General features: G+C 38.0%; 1 protein-coding gene across 8 annotated transcripts in view; it reads right to left on the bottom strand.

The window, feature by feature from the left end:
• Positions 1–18496, bottom strand: part of GRID1 (glutamate ionotropic receptor delta type subunit 1) — a 545782-nt gene that overhangs the window by 104453 nt on the left and 422833 nt on the right. For all 8 annotated transcript variants that reach the window (XM_058841710.1, XM_058841711.1, XM_058841712.1 and 5 more), the window contains one exon: positions 7169–7222. In XM_058841710.1, coding sequence (XP_058697693.1) covers positions 7169–7222 — 54 coding nt within the window. The remainder of the gene's footprint in view (positions 1–7168; positions 7223–18496) is intronic.

The raw sequence follows: 18496 nt of genomic DNA on the forward strand, positions 1-18496 counted from the left end.
CAACCAAATATATTAGAGCTGCATTTGCTTTAGTAGTTTCTCTGTGCTTACTGACTCCCAATTTTTTTCAAATCAGGATCTTTATTGAGGACTGAAAAAAGAAAATATTCAAAAGCAGTTTTTTCTGGGTGTTCATCAGACTTTAGCTTTTTTTTTAATTAAAGCTTACAAGAATTCAGTTGGTTTTTAACTACTGAATGCTTTCCTATGGACTTGGAATTTGTATAATACTCTACTTCTACAGCTGTTTGTTTCAGATATCTTACTGAAAACAGATTTCCACCAATAAAAAGCTGGTCCCTGACTTTTTGGGGGTTGTTTTGTTTTGTTTTGTTTTTTTTAAGCATGGTTTTGCTTAGCACTGTAAAAGCTATTGATGATTTTTTAAAAGCCCCAGTTATTAAGCCAGGTTGGTACAAGAGGATCAACTGGTTTTCTACATTCTATCTACCAAAAAAAGGATATTTTTGCAGGGGCCATTACAAATACAACTTACCTTTCTGTTATCCACCACACAACGTTGTAGTGTAAGCTGTTTGATTTTCATTTGTTTGCTTTTAAATGGGACAAATAACAGCACAACTTTTTTTAAGAGCTAAAGAAATGAGCTCATTTTCAGCCTCAGATTCAAGTTAGTCTGCATAGCAGTAAACTGTATGTTGAAATACAGGAATACAGAAATTTAGTCACCCACTGAGCAGTCTTTGTGAGCACCTCCTCACTTCTTAAATCATTGTGCCATGAGAAATACCGACAGGGGTTGGCACTTAACCTACAAGGACTTCTTTACCCCACGGTACATTCCTTTCTAGTGACTACCTGATCTTTTAGACGTAAAAAACCTAGCATAGTGAAATTTCTACTAGCTCTCCCCATTATTGCCGTGGTTGCAGCTTGAGAATTAGAAGTGAATATTGAATTTCAGCATTTGTTAGTCCATATGGCACAGAATGTGGTGATCCTAAAACTAAAAAAGAAGTTATTTTGTGTTAATGACAAATGGTCCTTTTTATCTTCTCTTCTTTGGATTGATCTAAATCAATGAGAATCGGTGTAATGTAAAAGCAACAAATGGAAAGTGTAGCTGAGGGAGCTCTGATCTTTAGCTTTCAAGACTTATTTTTACACCTTACAATTAAATCTATTTTTAAAACCCTAAAAGTGCAAGTAATTCATCACTAGGCATTCTTCTATGCCAAGCACACACAATTACAACATAATCCTCCATTACAAATGAATGATATCAGGAAACACAATGCTCAGTTCATCCCTGGCTAAGTCAAATCACTGAGGTGGCCCCTAGGGTGGATTTGGCTGACAGAATCTACTCAAACACAGTCACTCCAGCTTACTCACCAGACAGAGAAGGATGGAGCTCTGTGATGGCTGGAAATCAACCATGAGTCACAGATCTCATACATTCATGTTTACCACCGAAAGTACTGAATAAATGGTTCAGTAAGAAGTATATTCAGTGACTCTTTGCATAAACTGTCACTGTCATAAGCATATTGAAAAAAGATATATGGAGACCTAAAGCAGAAGGTGCAGATCAGAAAATACCCAGTGGCATTCAAAACACAGTTGTATTTGTCTTTCCATACTGACACTGAAATTATTTAGCTGACTTATATAATGTGAGTAGGCTGCTGAAAAATGAGGAATGAAAAATAAGACCAAAACCAGGTATGAAAAGAGACAGATGATGGGATGGAAGAAGGTAACTAAGTTGCTCCTATACACTCCGATCATGAACCATTTTCTAATAGTAGATCTAATTTCCACTGCAGAAGGTTAAATTGTACTTCCCTTATATTTCCTGATTGAAGATGTGATCATATTCTTGTTTTATTTGTACCCAAGTTCTTCAGCCTTTACATATGTCATGACGTGTCATATTTTACCAAACTTTCAACACACTAAGTGCTTTCCTCTACATTTTCAATGTTGTTCTGCACATCTTGTTCTGTTTTAAAGTGTTTTGCCCAAAACTCACAGTACTGTTCCAACAAAGCCAAGCTGATGTCAAACAGAGCGAAATAATTGCTTCCCTTATCTTACAATGGATGTTTCTGGTGTCGTATCTGGGGACCACATTTGCTAACTCAGCAGGACCATGACAGCACTGATGCTCATTTTAGTTTTTATCCACAAGGATTCTAAGCTGCTCCCGCAGATGCACACCACCTATACCTCATTTTGTAGCCACACGCAAAAGCACTTCTCTATATTAAATCTCACCTGGGGGAGTGCTTCAAATTCATCTAAAATAACTGGAACTACAACAATATGTTTTCAACAGTCTGGTCATAATTAATAGTTTCTATAAAGTCAGAGTCAGGGAACTAAGTAAAAACATTAAACCCTCATTTTTCAAGTAATCATGTCTCACTTTTCTTCATCTTCTGCTATATCTAAACTTTTATTACTTTTCATGATCCTCAGTATGTCATTTTGCAACACAGCCTTATTTTATAATCCCTTACTTTGTTACACCTTTACACTCTTACCTAGCCCTTTTCTTAAATCACTTTTTCTTTAGAATTCATCTCTGATTTCAAGTTCTGTGAAGATAACCCACTGTCACCATAAGGCTACCTTGTTATGCCTTCATCTTCAGGGAATCCCACAGTTCTTTAGCCATCCTTTACTTACTGTGTTAACGTTCCAAAAGCATTACTTGTTTCCCAAACTGTGAAGCTGGACAATCTTCTGATGTCCAATATCCCCATGGTCCTTTTCCCACCTCCCTCTTCACCAAAAAGTGCATGTTACCATGGCATGATCACTTTCACACCAACTATCTTCTGGCTTCCTTAGCCCATTCTTCCTTGGCCATAATGATAAATCTGAACTGATGGCTGCCTTAGCATTTTAAACATGTACAGATAACGTCAATCAAAGGAAATTTGTGAAGCTCTGTCTGTATCCCAACCCTTCTTTCTCCACTGCCAGGAAAATTGAAGTCTTCCTTTATTTTAATTTCTTGTCTTTGGGGTATTTCTGTCCAAAAAAAAATGCACTTTCAAAAACAGTGCTCCTCAGTGTGTTCTCTGTATTTCCAGGCAAAAGTTTGTCCCTCGTCTCTCCTCAGCTTCAGAGGGGGTATGGATGATTTTGACATGTAACACTACATTGCCTTTTTTTCATCCCTACCTGCCCTTCAAAAAAAGTGTCCTCCCATAACAATGAGTAGTCTTGTGCTTTGCCTGACCATGTCTTACAGATTTTGATTAAACCACTGAATAAAAAAGAACTTAAAAAAGAAATTAAAGAAATGTCATAATAATGAAACAACTAATTTGAATTATCTGTCAAATTCTGTACCATTCTACTTCCAGGAAGAGCAGTTCATTGCTCTTTGTACTAATTTACATGTAAAAATAGTGAATGTTTAGAAAATTTGAATTAGAAGTAAATATATTAATATCAGGGAATAAAATGCTGTGTTTAATTTGATTATATTTTTGTTCCATATTCCAGTTCCGCAGGATAATTTATCTTTTCTTTACCCTTGGAATGGAGACAATTCCAAAACCATGAAATGTTCCACAAAAAGGGAAATATGGCTTCTAATTCTATTCATACCCCCAGCCCTACTGCTGCTGCTAGTAAAGAAGCAGTCACAGGCTCCTGGAGCACTGTTCCTGGTACAACCACATCCAAATTCAGTTTCAAGTATTGTTCTTGTACATCTCCCACAGACACATGCCCTGGGCAAGGCACAGCATTTTCTCAGAAAAGGCAGAAAAAAAGAAGGGGGAGAATGAAAAAAATGTCATGAGGAGCCAACAGAGATGCTTAATGCCAGGTATGAAAGAGAAAGAAAAGAGAAAAACAAAAATAATAAAGAAAACTAGGGAAAAAAACAGGAAATAAACATCCAAAAACCAGAAGACATCTGTAACTGTGCCTGTCTTGCCAAAAGAAGCAGCAAGCAGCACATGTCTATCAAAGCTGGTGGGTCACTTCACCCATCAAAGGTATAAACAGCAAAGGGCTCAAGCAGAACACCAGATATGTTCTCACAGATCTTCCATTGGGTCAAACCTGCAAATCATTGACAACTCCAAACACAGTCTGTGGTAATAAAATGTTCTGGACTATTCTGGAGACACCGCTAATTCCATCATTTGAAAAAATTTGCTTTTACACAGATTTAAACAGGAATCACAAGTGTTCTTGCTTTTCAAAAGCTACCTGGCACACTTAACCTAGAATTTAGGTAGAATCACTACCTAAATGAAAACAAGGGATGATTTAGCATTTCTAGATAAATAAAAACAAAAAGTGTAGATTATGAAATATAAATTTAAAAGGGGGTGGGTAGTTAGAAATACATTTATTTTTTTTTCCTTCTAATCTTCATTACTTTTGACAGTTATTGCAATATTGAAACATTACCTGTTTCAAACCAGAAAAATGGACACAAAAATATATATACTTTTAAGCAGTAAGGTTTTCATTACTTCAGCTGCAAAGAGGGCATATGAGGGCATGATGCTGCCTGAAAAGACCCATCCCTGTGTATCCTCTTACCCTAGAAAACCTGCCAGGTAATGTTTCAGCCTTCCAACCCCACAAAATAAATTTAACTCCCAATTAACCAGCCTTTTTCTAAAGATGACCGAGTCCTTTCTCACCAGCAGTGGCATCCAACCAGAACAGATACTTCAGCAGACACCTGGGTTATTGAAAACTAGCAAACAGGATTTTGTCAGTACAGCTGTTTGTTCATTTGCTGTGTAATTACCAGCCATATAGATTTAAAGTTAGCTCATCCAAAGCTTGGTGATCTTGCTTACCTAACAAAATTTAAGTGATAAAATTTGTTCCACCTCTAAAACTTAACTCCTACTCTACCACATGGGAAGGTGCACGAGAGGAAAAAAACCAAACACAAATTTTTATTGGATTGTCAGTGCAGAGAGGGTAAAGTAGATTTAATTAAAGTAAGATAATAAAATCTCTTATTGAAATAATACCATGCTATATAATCATTCTTACTATAGCAAGGGAAGTGCAAGTTTCAGGTCCTCGTTAGCTTGATGAGAGGTGGGAGACAGAGTACATGGAAAAGTGCTCTGGGTCATCAGATCTCAGTAGTCCAAGCTGTCCAAAGCCCTTCAGTGGTTCCCTGAAGTGCAAAAGGCCTGAAAAGCCTGTTTACAATCCAGTGCTCTTCATACAGGGAACCCCCATGGAAAGAACTGTCCCTCTGTTCTCTTCCTGCTACTGCCCCTTCAATCAGTCAACCCTGCAGCTCTCTTTCCTTGCAATGGGATCCTTAAGTCACAGGGTGAACAGGGAAGTGTAGGGTCCTCAATCTCCTTGGGACAAGAAAAAGGACTGGCTAAGGTTCTGGTCCACTTGCATAATGGACTTCTACTCTTGCATAAACACATCAAAAAGAGCTGATTTGACCGTTGGTAATTAACAGTTAACACCATTCCGCAAATCGCAGTAAGAATAAGAATCATCTTTTCCATCAAATATTCATGCAGTTTCCACAACCACTAATTGGAAACATGTACATGGAAAGCTTAATCAGTGTATCCCCCATGGGGGGATGCAGACTTAAATAAGAAGCAAGCCCTGAGGAACCTCCATCTTTCTATAGATGCTTCCATGGAGATGCTCAATGTACCTTCTTCTCACAGCTTTAAGCACTCACATATCCACACTTCTGTTAAAGAAAGGACAGCCAAGACATTTCCCCTTCCTTTTGCTTGCAAAAACTTCTTCAAGGTTTTGTGAATCTGAAAAGCTTCTCCAATTGTCTGTTTGGATTTAATTGCATTTTGAGATATCTATAAATTATGTGCACTGATATTTTTAGCTAGAAATTTATACTCTAAATTCACATGCTGTTCTCATAGCTTCCCTACCCAGTCTTTAGCTACAAAGGAGAAAAAACAAAAGCTTCCAAAAGAGAAGCAGAACTGACACCTTGTGTGATTTGTCTGTGTATATAGGAGTGTGCACACATAACTGCATGAGTGTTGAAGGCTTTTACCATGATCTTACAGATTCAGGCTTTGTGAAGTGAATTTTAACATTTCAACAATAACAGCAGCAGTAAAAAATTCACAATCGCTCCCTCTCTATAAATGTTTAGGGAAATATGCCCTGTATTATCTTTATGTGAATATAAACACTGACTCTCTGGGCATCTTGCTGATGCTTTGTAGTGGGTCATTACAGCAGCTGACAAACCAGGAGGTACTTAAATATAACAAGGACAAGAAAGAATTTACAAAGCCTTCACAAGCAGGGATTTCACTCAATTTCCCTAACCCCTATTTAATTACAGAGCCTGTCTAATGCCACACAATACAATTTATAGTTACTATTAAAAGTTGCTTATCCAAAATTATTAGCTAGGTGCAAAGAAAGGAGTGAGAAATTAGCAAAGGAATTGGCTATTAAATTAGACACTATGCATTTAAAAGATAAAAATAAGACAGTGAACACTGTTCTTTTTTAATTAGATGTTTTGTTATCTTTAAATAAATCATTATTAAAACCAGGAATTTATAAAATACTGCAATTTACCAGTGATTTATAAGTTACTATATATGGTACAACATTTCATTGTTTTTTAAATAAGAATCTGAACAGATTCCCATTAGGGCATCATGGCACTAAGGTAAAATAATCATTGTAGCAGGACAGGGTCCCATTTGCTGCAGAGGGGAAACATTATACTTTGAATTTAAGCTATTCTGGATCTTGGCCAATACACTAACACAGTTCTGCACTAGAGAAAGCCTGTGTATCATGTAAATACGTAATTGAATGGACTAAGCTCACAAGGCTTTCACAGCAGTGGAGGGTGAGCTTCTGCCAGAGAGATGCCTGTATTTGAGATTTCTTTTGAGATATTCTCTGTTTACTAAGTAGAGAATGAAACAGTGTCAGCAGGAAGGTAAAAATAAGTCTCCCAGCTGTTCTGAGGTATATTGGAAGCTTTATCTTGACCTCTGGTGTTCAATCTATGCCAATTCAACTAAGACAGACAAGCAATGACACCACAGAGTTTGAACCTTGTGCCATTCAAAGGGAAAAATGCTACATGTATGCTCAGTCTGGTGTGTCAAAACATATGAAACAAAAGATGGTGATGAGTGAATGTAGCAAGCTGTGTTTTCTCTTTTGACTTTCTTACCTCATTTACATAGACCCAGTGACTATCCTTTGATGCAAGGTTGGTTTCCACAGCCTACAAAAATAAAAAGAAACATAATAATAAAAATAAATAAATTTATATAAAAATGTACTATAAAGCTAATTTTGATTGTTTTCATTGCTACTGACATTGTTTCAGTATAGTTCTTTTCATCTCTTCCTCTGCTGCTTCATGGAACAGTAACTAATTGGTGGTAGCCACCTTTCTCTGACTTCAGTTCCTGAACCAAAGTACCCTGCCCGTGTCCATGTACTACTAAAGCACACTGGGGCAGGGTGGTAGATCAGCATAAGGGATCCTGTGATGAATAACTGCACAGAACATGCAGTTCAGGAGATCTAACTTCTCTGTGGTATATCTAATACCTCCTACTCAGCTGTGTTTCTTTTCAATATGCCTCCCAAAATATATTGCCTCTGGCTCACTACACCTCTGTTAACTAGGTTAACTAACCTAGTTAATTAAAAACTTGTCAGTGAGATGCTCAAGTGAAGTTCACACATTTATAAGAGAATTCATCCTGTCTTCATATTTATATAAGGCTCAAGGTGAAGTTATGATTTGCATGGTCACTTTTTTTTAACCATGCAAATACCAGTCCTCCTGGTATGAACTTGGATAATCACTACATATTATAAAGAAACATCCCATCTCAGCAGTTTGCATATTTATCCATACATGTATAACCCTCTGGGAAGCTAAAATTGGAGAAGATTGTGCTACTGGTACTGAGAGAGAATCTCAGTTGAAGGATCTCGCAATATACACAGAAGTTCCTAAGTGTCCCCTTTGTTAGACATATATAAGCTCACTTCAAGACACTTAATAGTCTAATAAAGTGATAGCAAGCATGGAGAGATGTACACTACACTGCCAGTGATATTGTTAATGTCCTGCTTAATACACGGTTAAACAATTACTACAGTGTGCTCGTGTCTCCTAATAAAACAGCGCACACATGTATTTCAGGAGGCAGTTCATTACACGGTTTTGAATGTGCCTGCCTTCAACCACTTCTTTCCTCTGTGCCAGTATGACCTCATTTATTGAACAGATATTTTTATCTCTCTTTATTATAAATGGCCCTATGAATCACTGAAATTAACCCAGTTTAAAACAAACAAACAAACAAACAAAAACCCAAAAAAACCAAAAACAAATACAAATTAACTAAATACTTCCAGTTACTGGTTTTTAACCTGGATAATTTCCACAGTATTTTAAAAACTACTGCAGTGGTACTGAGAGGCTTGTAGACTGTAGCACTGGGCTGAGCAGGAACATTATCAACCACCTTGCTCTTCAGAACACATTTGCATAATAAGCCTCTCAGATATTTAGTGTCAGGTGGGATGAATCACCTTCTCTTATGACACTGACTACAGATGACTGGCTTAGAATAAACGCCCACAACTTCTAAGGCTGCAGTGGAATGACAAGAGATCTATCCTTAATATAGGCTAAGGGATACCTGATCCTTTCAAAAATATGAAGTGAAACTTCACTAAGTGGCCAACACCGGCAACTTTAACATTAATCTTAGCTTACACTGTGTCCTTAAAAAAAGTATAAATTATCTCTTTCCTAAGTAACTGTGTTTTAAAATTTCATTTATTTGTGTAGCCCACACAACCACAAGAGAAAATTGTGGGCAACACGTATACCTCCATCTATTTCTCATGTCCACAAGCTGAAATACTCCTTTAAAGAGACTAAAAAATCCCAAGAGAAACTGCAAACTCATCGAAAGAGGAAAATCAACACAGACAGAACAGAGTAATTCCCTTCATTATGAAGAGCAGTATAGGAAAGTAACGAAACCTGGTGTCAAAGCAGATGAGAACCACTAGAGATAACACTTCTAACAAGATAATCCTCTCCTAAACATGCAGTAAAAAATTGTCCCCTTGGTAATTGCCTCCCTTGCATTTCTTTGAAGCTGGGAAGAACATTAAGCTGACCTCCTGAGGAACAGCAGCTCATAGGAAAGACAGCAGTGATGAACAAGAGGGCAAAAAATGTGTACATTTTCTCCCTATTCACCTCCCAAATATACACAGACAAAGCCAAAATAGCCAGGTGCTGTAACATATAGAGAAAGAGCAAAGTGCTGCTAGCAGAATTAAATAATGCTCAGGTGCAGAGTTATTGCACTGGCTAAATTTAATGATTCATCTGCAACAGTGAGCAATTTGTATGAATAAATGCTCAGTCTGGGGAGACGCAAGAGCCAGGGAATTTGAAATGAATTATTGAATCTCATTCTTCTGGGTTCACATATCTGGGCCAAAGTTTTTAAAATGAGGTGCCTAATTTTAGGCTGCTACGAGTTTATCTTTAGTCATCAGAGTGCCAGACCATTCAGTGCTCCTCCTACAGAGCCAATGGCTCTGCATTCTAATAGCTTGAAATGTATTTAGAAACATCACCGTAGGTAGTCAAGTCTAAACTGCTCTAAATATCTTCTGTTCAGAACTGCAACACATAGCATGAACCATTACTGAAAAGGAAAACATGCTGGGAGGAAGCTGAAACTTCTTGCATTTTCTGTTTCAAATTTTGTACCATATTTACAGACTTGCAATCCAAAAAAATCTTTATAAAACCCTATTGAAAAACTCTCAGGTTTAAACTTTCTGATATCACCAGTCTATTGCCAGAGGCTCATGAAAGTTAAGCAGTGTGAAAAGCAAGGTCCTGGAGTACTGTATTATCAAAAAGAAATTTACTGAGATTTCTCAAAGTAAGGTTTTTTTTTTAATTTAAGGAGGAAAAAGGTATCAGCACTTGGGAGATTATGGTCACCCATTTTTAATTATTCAAGCTGTACAGGATCTTGCCAATTGCTTGAGATTGTGTCCATCCATTCAAAAAGAAAAAAAAAATCATCTAGGAAACATCTTTGAAGGACCTAGTCCATCCTATTTGATAAATGTACCCTATAAAAAAAAAGTAGGCTATGAATTTGTGAAATCACTGCCTAAGTAAAAGCACTGCCATCTATTGGGGAAGGATTCCCCAATAGTGAAATATGCTACAGTTTCATATGAAAAAAATATTAATATATGTGCAAAATGTCCTGGTTCATTTTTATGCTTTCTACATAGATGGGGTCTAGGTGACACTTGGGAGTAATGCTTCAAATTATTGCTGCCAAATAGAAAATCTGCTTTTGAGATAAACAGCACACTGAAAATTAAAGAGCATCCATCTTTCATTTCCTTTGCCTCAGAGTAGCAAATAACTTCTACAAATTTGGAAAAAAAGGTTTATTTGAGATTGTGCCCTTCTTGCTCCCCCACTACCTTTCAAGAACCAAATGTAAAATACAGAACCCAAACAAGAGAATTCCAATTCAGTCAGTGGACCAGTACAAGTGGCAACATATAAACGATACTATCAGAATCGGGCCAGGACTGGAAATGGAGCAGTGAATGCAGGAAACTGTTTACAATTCCTCAGTAGAAAGCATTTGCAATAGAAATGAAATAAGAAGACATTGAAAACCAAAATACAAGCATTAGGATTTCAGATCTCATAGCAAGACTGTTAAAAAAAAGAGCAAGAAGCATCATGAAAAATAATCAAAGATAGTTTCATGTATATAGTTTTGTTTACTTTTAAACGTATAACTTAAAATAATTTACTGCCAATAATCCATGACAGCATTATTTTATTGGAATGCAGTAGAATACAAATATTTACACTGCCTTTATGAATAAGTGACTTGGTTCATTATTTTATCTAATGGCAGTTTCAGGATTAAAAGAAGTTAGAAAAGTAAGTAGTAAATACTGCTATCTTCAGAAATAATTCTGGAGAGGGAAAGAGGGGGGAAAAAAAAAAAAAGGGAACAGAAGCAGTCCTTTCCTGACTTTCTCAAAAGTCTGAAACTGAAAACCTCTCCAAGCATATAATGGCTGGCCAATAATAGAGAAGGCATTTTCCCACAATACCTGGCTGCTTTGCCAGGGTCAGCACCTTGCTGTTAACAGCAAAAAGCAAGCTGCATAAAAAGGGATGCAGGGATGAGTGGCTGGACACAACTGAGAGGAGATGTGGTGGGTGTTCAGAGAGACCTGGGCAGGCTGTGTCCAGTGACAGCAGGATGTGCTCAAGAGTTCAGAATTGCGTGCAGCAGTGTTATATTACAAACCTGTTGTCTCCTCCCTGTGCACCCAGGGGAACAGGCAGCAGGAATGTCTGAAAGCCCTGTAACCAACCCTGGGATCCTAGAAGGAAATGTCTTGCAGATGGCAACACAGATGTTCCTGTTGTGTGTCAATTTTTGGAAACAAAGGTTGCCACCCTGAAATGCATGACATAAAAGAACCACAGACTGTTTTGCTAGGAGGGACACCAAAGAAGCAAAATTTAGTACTTGCACATCCTTTTACTTAATGGTGAGGATAAAGAGCATCATAGCTTTCCACAATGAAAAAACAAAGTAGAGAAGGGTAAACTGGGGAGTTCACAGAAAATAATTTTTAAAGGATGTCCTAAGAGACTCTGGAAGAACTCAAAACCAAATCTCTTGCCAACTGCTATGGGTTAACCCCAGCCAGCAACTAAGTACCATGCAGCAACTTTGCTCACCTCCCTCACCCCTCCCAGAGGAATAAATCAGGAAAAAAAAAAGGTAAAACCTGTGGGTTATGAAGAGTTTAATAACAACAACGAAAAAATCTTTGAAAAATAACTGTAATGAATAGGGACTGAACAAAAGACAGAAAAATAAACCCCAGAATGACAATAATGCACACTACAGCTGCTCCCCACCTGCTGACCAACGCCCAACCCTTTCCTGAGCAGCCATCAGTGCTCCCAGCCATCTCTGCACAGTTTATGCACTGGGCAAGATGCTCTATGCTGTGGAATGTGCCTTTGGCTACTATGGGTCGGTGTCCTGGCCATGCTCCCTCCTGGCTCCTTGTGCACCTCCTCACAGGCAGAGATAGAAACTGAAAGGTGCTTGATTGGGAATGAGCACCCCTTAGCAACAACTACAACATCAGGGTGTTATCAGTGCTGTTCTTACAGTGAATACAAAACACAGCACTGAGCAGCTACTAGGAAGAAAAATTAACTCTATCCCAGCTGAAAGCAGGGCACGAACCGATGACTAATTACAGCTGTCATCAGGAAGCAGATGCACCTGCATTGCAGTGAGTGCTCTGTCACCAATCGTCCCTAGACCCCAGCTCCAGGCCTAAGGCTCTGTTACAAAGCTCCCCCTGCAGAGCTGCATTCCCCCTGCCCCACTGCAGCCCCTACCTTGCAGACACACAGGTCATGGCCAGCGCTGTGGTGCCCATGTTAAAGAACCTTGCCTGTCCAAGCATCCAGGAGCCCTGTGGCTGTCACACCCACAGCACCTGAGTGAGGGCTGAGGGACAGAGACCCCTTCACACCTGCACCCCTGCACTCACACAGACCAGGTTTCCTTACTGGCTCAGTCCCAGGTTTCCCATGGCAGTGTCACAGACATCCCAAACCTTAAAATAATATTGGTACAACAATAAAATAACACCACCCTGAGCTCATGCATCTGAGGAGAGACCTCAAACAAAGGAACCCCTGAGTTTTATCCCCTCACAGTGTAAAGAAGGGAAAGTCTGGGGGTCATTAGTTTCTGCCATGTCCCTTAGTGCCCCTCAGCTGGCCAGGCCACAAGTCCCTGTTCCTCTTGTCATGTCAAGGGTTGTCAGTTCAGGGCCTCTGGTTTCTGGCTCCCACCCAGAGCTCCTGCACCAAATGTCTCCCTCAGCACAGAGAGCAAAACCCAGGCACAGAACGGTTGGCCATGGAGTATCTGAGGAAACAGCCTGCACAAGAGCTGAGTTCTTCCTAGAGAACAGCATGACAATGACAGATAAACCCATTCTTTACTTTTTAAAACTTATTTTTAATTATTGTACATAAGGTGTGAGCAAAGGAGGGTTTTGGCAAGTAGTCATGTTTAAAGCTCAGCTCCTTGAAAATTCTTTATAAGGGACCAGTCTCACTAATTCATTACCTGCTCAATTTACATTAGCTCCTCAATAGGTTTCAAAAGAAAATTGTTTCCCGCTCCTGTCCCAAGTAAGTTTGCTTCCAAAAGGAGATTTTTTCTTTTCCTTTTCCCTTCACTGCATTGGAGAAATTATTTGTTTACTGTGGATTTTTTCCCTCATCCACCACAAATAATATAAGTTTATTAGAACCATTTTGAAATCTGCTGTAGTAAAACTGCAGTAGGGGAGAAAAAAAAAAGTCAATATCTTCTGTATATCATTTTGTGTCAAACTTATCACTTTTATCATTTTGACTCAAACTCAGGTCCAGCTGCCGGGTTTCACTGCAGGAGATAGATTTTGATTTTTATAAATAGCTTTGTTCTTGATTTAAATGTCCATGAAAACATCCTAAGAATCAGGAAACTGGTTTTGATCCCAAAGAAGAGCTACAGACCAAGTTTCCACTGCAATACAACTGACAGTAATTAATTGGACAATATCAAAGTGCACCTGCTTATCTGAGAAGTTTTGTGTATGTCTTGGATACAAATAAGTTAAGATAGCAGATATGAAAAAGTCAATTTTGGTAGAACAGATGGGTTCATTCTATATCCCATAGATACCCAACTCATATTTAGAAATCTCTTCAACTAAAATAGTGCAGTTCTCGTCCAGGTGTGACTTGCATAGGTAATAGCACTTCACAGAAAAAGTTTTTCTGTACCAGTAACTGAGATTTTTGTATTTCCCTAGAACCTTCTTTCCTCTATATTTTAAATAAATACCTCTTGGCTCAGTATCTCCAGAGGAGCACTATTAGATTAAAAATAAAGTAAGCAATACTAGCCACAATAAATAAATTATTTATATAAATATTATAATTCTTATAGCATAATAAAGAGCACTCCAAACTATTTCTAAAGTTTAATTGTTAATGGTACCATTAGAACAGAAGACAAAACAAAAATTTCCAGTATAACATCCCAACTCTAGATAAAACTTCATAAAACTAAGATAATTCAGACTAAGAATCTTGAAGATAAAAATTCAGTTGCAGTAAACTGGAAAAAGCTTGTAGGTTTATTTTTATTATTTAATACAGGCTAGCTGAAATTTCTAAATATCATTTCAAAGTGAAATATGGATTTTTTTTTCTTCTCTAGATAGTAAAATGAAAATTTAAAGAGTTTCCATGACATATATTTTCAGACAGAAAATTTCCTGTCCCTTTCTAACTAAACCTCATTTTCCAATAATTTGAACTTTTACTAAAAAAGTCTTGCCAGAAATTCCATATTCTTCCTTCTTTCTGAACATTTTCCTAGAACTGTGTATGTTTGTTTTTTTCCCAAAGAACCTAGCGGGCTCACCTGTGTTTCCCTGATCACCACACCTCATGGCAGTGATGGAATTCATTTTACAACATTTACACGAGCTGTCAGTTCTGAATCCTGGTACATAGGAGCTTCAATGGCTACAAGCCATTAATGAACCACAAGCATAGCATGCCTTTAACATCCATTTTTTTTGATATTTCTCGATGTGTATGACTTCATTCTCGGTCTACACTCTATAAAGATGTTGCTAAGGCCCTTTCTCAGCAGGGGCCTTTTTTCAAGTTACGCACTGTTACATTAAAACATAAAGCCTGATACTTCTGCACAACTGCACTGCTGAGAAAAGCTGTTCTTCCCTCTGTGGTCCTGGTGAAGCACAAGTAATAACTGAAAGGCTACCACAAGATCCAATGGCATTTTAACCATTCCAGGCTCCTCCATTAATACAAGCCTATAAACCTGGCATGTTTGGCCTGAATCTCCCACTAAAGAGAGGCCAAATCGGTCATAGAGATCTCTATGCTCTCATTAGTCTGAGTCAGCTCTCCAGGGTTCCTGCTCCCTATAAACTCTGTAATATTTCATTTATGTTCTCTCCAAACAATATGTGATGGTCCTGTCTTGACCTCTGTCTCAGTTCCTTCACAAGATAAACAGCCCAGCCTAATGGGGTGGGGAAGAAAAATAAAAAAGAAGGGTGGGGGGAAAAAAAAGAAAAGAGGAAAAGATAAAATACATCCCTGAGCAAATTCCTAAATACCATCCACAACTGAATGCCATATTTGGTTGTTAACAAGCCATTTCACACAAAGAGGAGTAAACTGAGGACACAAACCTTCATCTGCTTTTAGCACAAACCCCTGGAGTTGATGAATGCTATTTAGAAGGTGTACCTGACATTTTGCATTTATCAATATAATTTGATAACAACTCAAAATACAACATACAATTTAAAGTTTGCACTGTACTAATTGCCTGTTACTTAAGTCATAGTTGATCAGAAAAAAAATACACTGAAAGAAACCTACATGAAAGGTAAATGTTAATCAAGAGAAATACTGGAGATGAAGAAAACTATAGAAAGGTTGTGAGAAGAGTGCTGCAACTTCCTCTAGCTACACAGCTGTATTGTTCTTGAGTAACTACTGCAATATATGTGGCATTGCCTATCATTTTAGCCTTAATCATTTCGATGTAATGCACTGGGATTTCTGTTTAATCTGATTCCCATTTCATATGTAATGCTAACTACAGGCAATCTCCGTGGCCATTCCATTTAGTGCACATTCCACTGAACGATGCATGAAAATACCGTATATGGAACTCTTCCAAAAGCATTCAGTAAGAATGTACTCTTCAAAGCTCAAATGTCACACAGTGTTTATAAACATGGTAACTGCTGACCATTTAACTACATGGCACAGTAATGACACCGGATAATTGCACAGCTGTCAGAAAACAACATGTCCGTAAAGACGTGAATCTAATGTTAACTAAAGAACAAAACCTCCCAGAAATAAGGTACTTAAAATTTTACCACAGCCACATGCCAAGTTGAATTTGAAGACTCAATGAATTATTCTAAAAGAATAAATATTGCTCACTTTGACACTGCTTTTATTTTTTTTTTTTTTTAAATAACAGGTTTGTACATCTATATTCAATTTAAAAAGCCTCTGCTTTTTAGAGACGTTTACAAAGAATTTTGTAACATTTTGCTGGGAACTGTACACTTGTGTCACACTAAAAAGAGTAAACCAAAATTCATCAGAACTTCCCAGAACACTTGGCTTTTTTTTTGTTTGTTTATTTGATTTGATTCTCCACCTATCTTCCAACAAGAGAAGGTATTTCCATTGAAACAATATAGCAGTTTAAGTCTTCTGTTTGGAATGCCTACAAGGGATTGACTGGACATTGGTCTGAAGGTTGAAAATGCTTTTTCAGGCCCAGACCCTGGGCAAAGAAACCCATTTTCAGCAAGGAGGATTGCTCTCCATCCTCATAATGAGCACCATTCCACACTTTCAGTTCATATCACCAGTCCCATTCACTGTGCTTTCTCAGCTCTGCTCAGAACAACAGCTTAAACTCCAGCTCCAGCCTGCACTGCAAGTTCAACTGTGTAATTCACACAGAGCTTCCCAGAGTTTGATCCTTCTGCAGGTATAAACAGCAGGCAGTAACTATTCCATTAATGATCCAAACTTCTTACCTCTCTGACACACACCCAACACCAAGCAATGAAAACAAAATTTACACATTCCTAATTCCATTCCCTCCTCCAAAAGGCTCAGACTTTGTCCTGATAGCACGATAGCTGAAACTCTGAGAGTCATCTACCACAAGCTTTCAATTGAAAGAACCAGCTGTAGGGTGAAGAGACCACATCAATTTTCAGGAACTTACAGTTTAATTCTAATTTACTGCCTCTAGCACAAAGTTGCCAATCACACTGCAAAGCTGTTACTTAACATAGGTTATGGGGTTTTAAACTCTGTGAACTTGGAAAGGTGTATCAACATCAAAGGTTACCCTGTCCAATATCCATATTTTCATCTGTTCACACACATTCTATCTCTTCTCTTAAATTTTTTTAAAATCATGTCTGGTTTTAAAGGTAAGAAGGCAATAGTCAGTCTGAAACATAATCCCTTTCAAAACAGTGCTTTTCTGCCTACAGCACTCTTCTGCTTTAAATTGCAAAATAAATACATAAATAAAGCAAAATCCTTACAGGTCTGAGGACCTTCTTGTTAGTCACAGGGTACTTTACATGCATAAACAGTGCCACAGGCTGTGTGAGCATTAAAAAGCACCTTAAAGATCACCTTAACCATCTCAAACCACATGACTTTTGCTGACCAGCCCTGCCAAGAGGAATGAATATTTGCTGTTCTTTACACTGCCTGAAGATACAGCCCTGCTGTGCGTTTGCCAGAACTCTCAGGATGCTGGAGGAGGAGGGAAACCCCTGGGGAGCAGCGATGGTGGTGTGGAAGGGCTTCCTCTCCCTCAGTATGTCCACAGCCTTAAAGACTTTATGCAAGGCCTCATGAGCTTATGAAGGGCACACAAAGGCAGCAGCCACCCAGCATGGTGTGCATGTACAGCTCATGCCAACAGAAGCAGACACAAATAAATTCACTTTTTGTTTGCAGATTTTTCTTTCAAATATTCACAAATATACACTTTCAAACATTCACTGCTTGGGTCCAATCCCATCATGTTTTGCACCTATACTTTTTCAAAGCTTGCAGAGATACACTGGAAGCCCCATGGTGATCTCATTACTGCCAGTCTGCATCAACTTTATCTTTGGCAGCTAGAATGGTATTAAAAATATACATTACAGTAATAGGGCATGAGCAGATTTGACAGAAAAACATAATTACTTTTCCTAAAGGCTTGCACATAGTTATTCAGAAATGTATGGTGAAGTTACTAATTTTAAAAAAAAAACATATTTCATCCTTGGAAAAAATTTCTGCTTCATCTAACTAACACAAGCTCACACAGTGTTTGCAAAGTTATAGACAAATGGAGTTTTGAGAACGAACCTTTCCACACCGTCTGGAGCAACAGCTTATCTTCTGGCTCAAGGGACACCTGCATACATTACAGACTACGCCTTGATTCTGCTCTTGAAACTAAGTAATTTTTAGCATTTTAAGTAGTGCAATTTTTCCCCTATTGTTTCTGAGGCAGAATTTAGACAAAACACAGGTTTTTTTTTTTTTTTTAGAATTTCCATGTACCTGACATGTACTCTACAAATTCAGAGGAGAAAGGGAAACCAATAAGTTTTGAATTTTAAAATATGAGTGGTTTGACTTGTGATATACTACCCTTAGCACTGATTTCTATCATTCAATCCATGCAGGTATGAAAGGATACACAAGGGAAATTTCTTTTATGTTTAATTAAAGTAGCCTACACCTCACTGACAAAATTTGAAGTCCACTATATGTTAC

This window comes from Poecile atricapillus, chromosome 6 (genome assembly GCF_030490865.1).
Source record: "Poecile atricapillus isolate bPoeAtr1 chromosome 6, bPoeAtr1.hap1, whole genome shotgun sequence".
Taxonomy (NCBI): Eukaryota; Metazoa; Chordata; class Aves; order Passeriformes; family Paridae; genus Poecile; species Poecile atricapillus.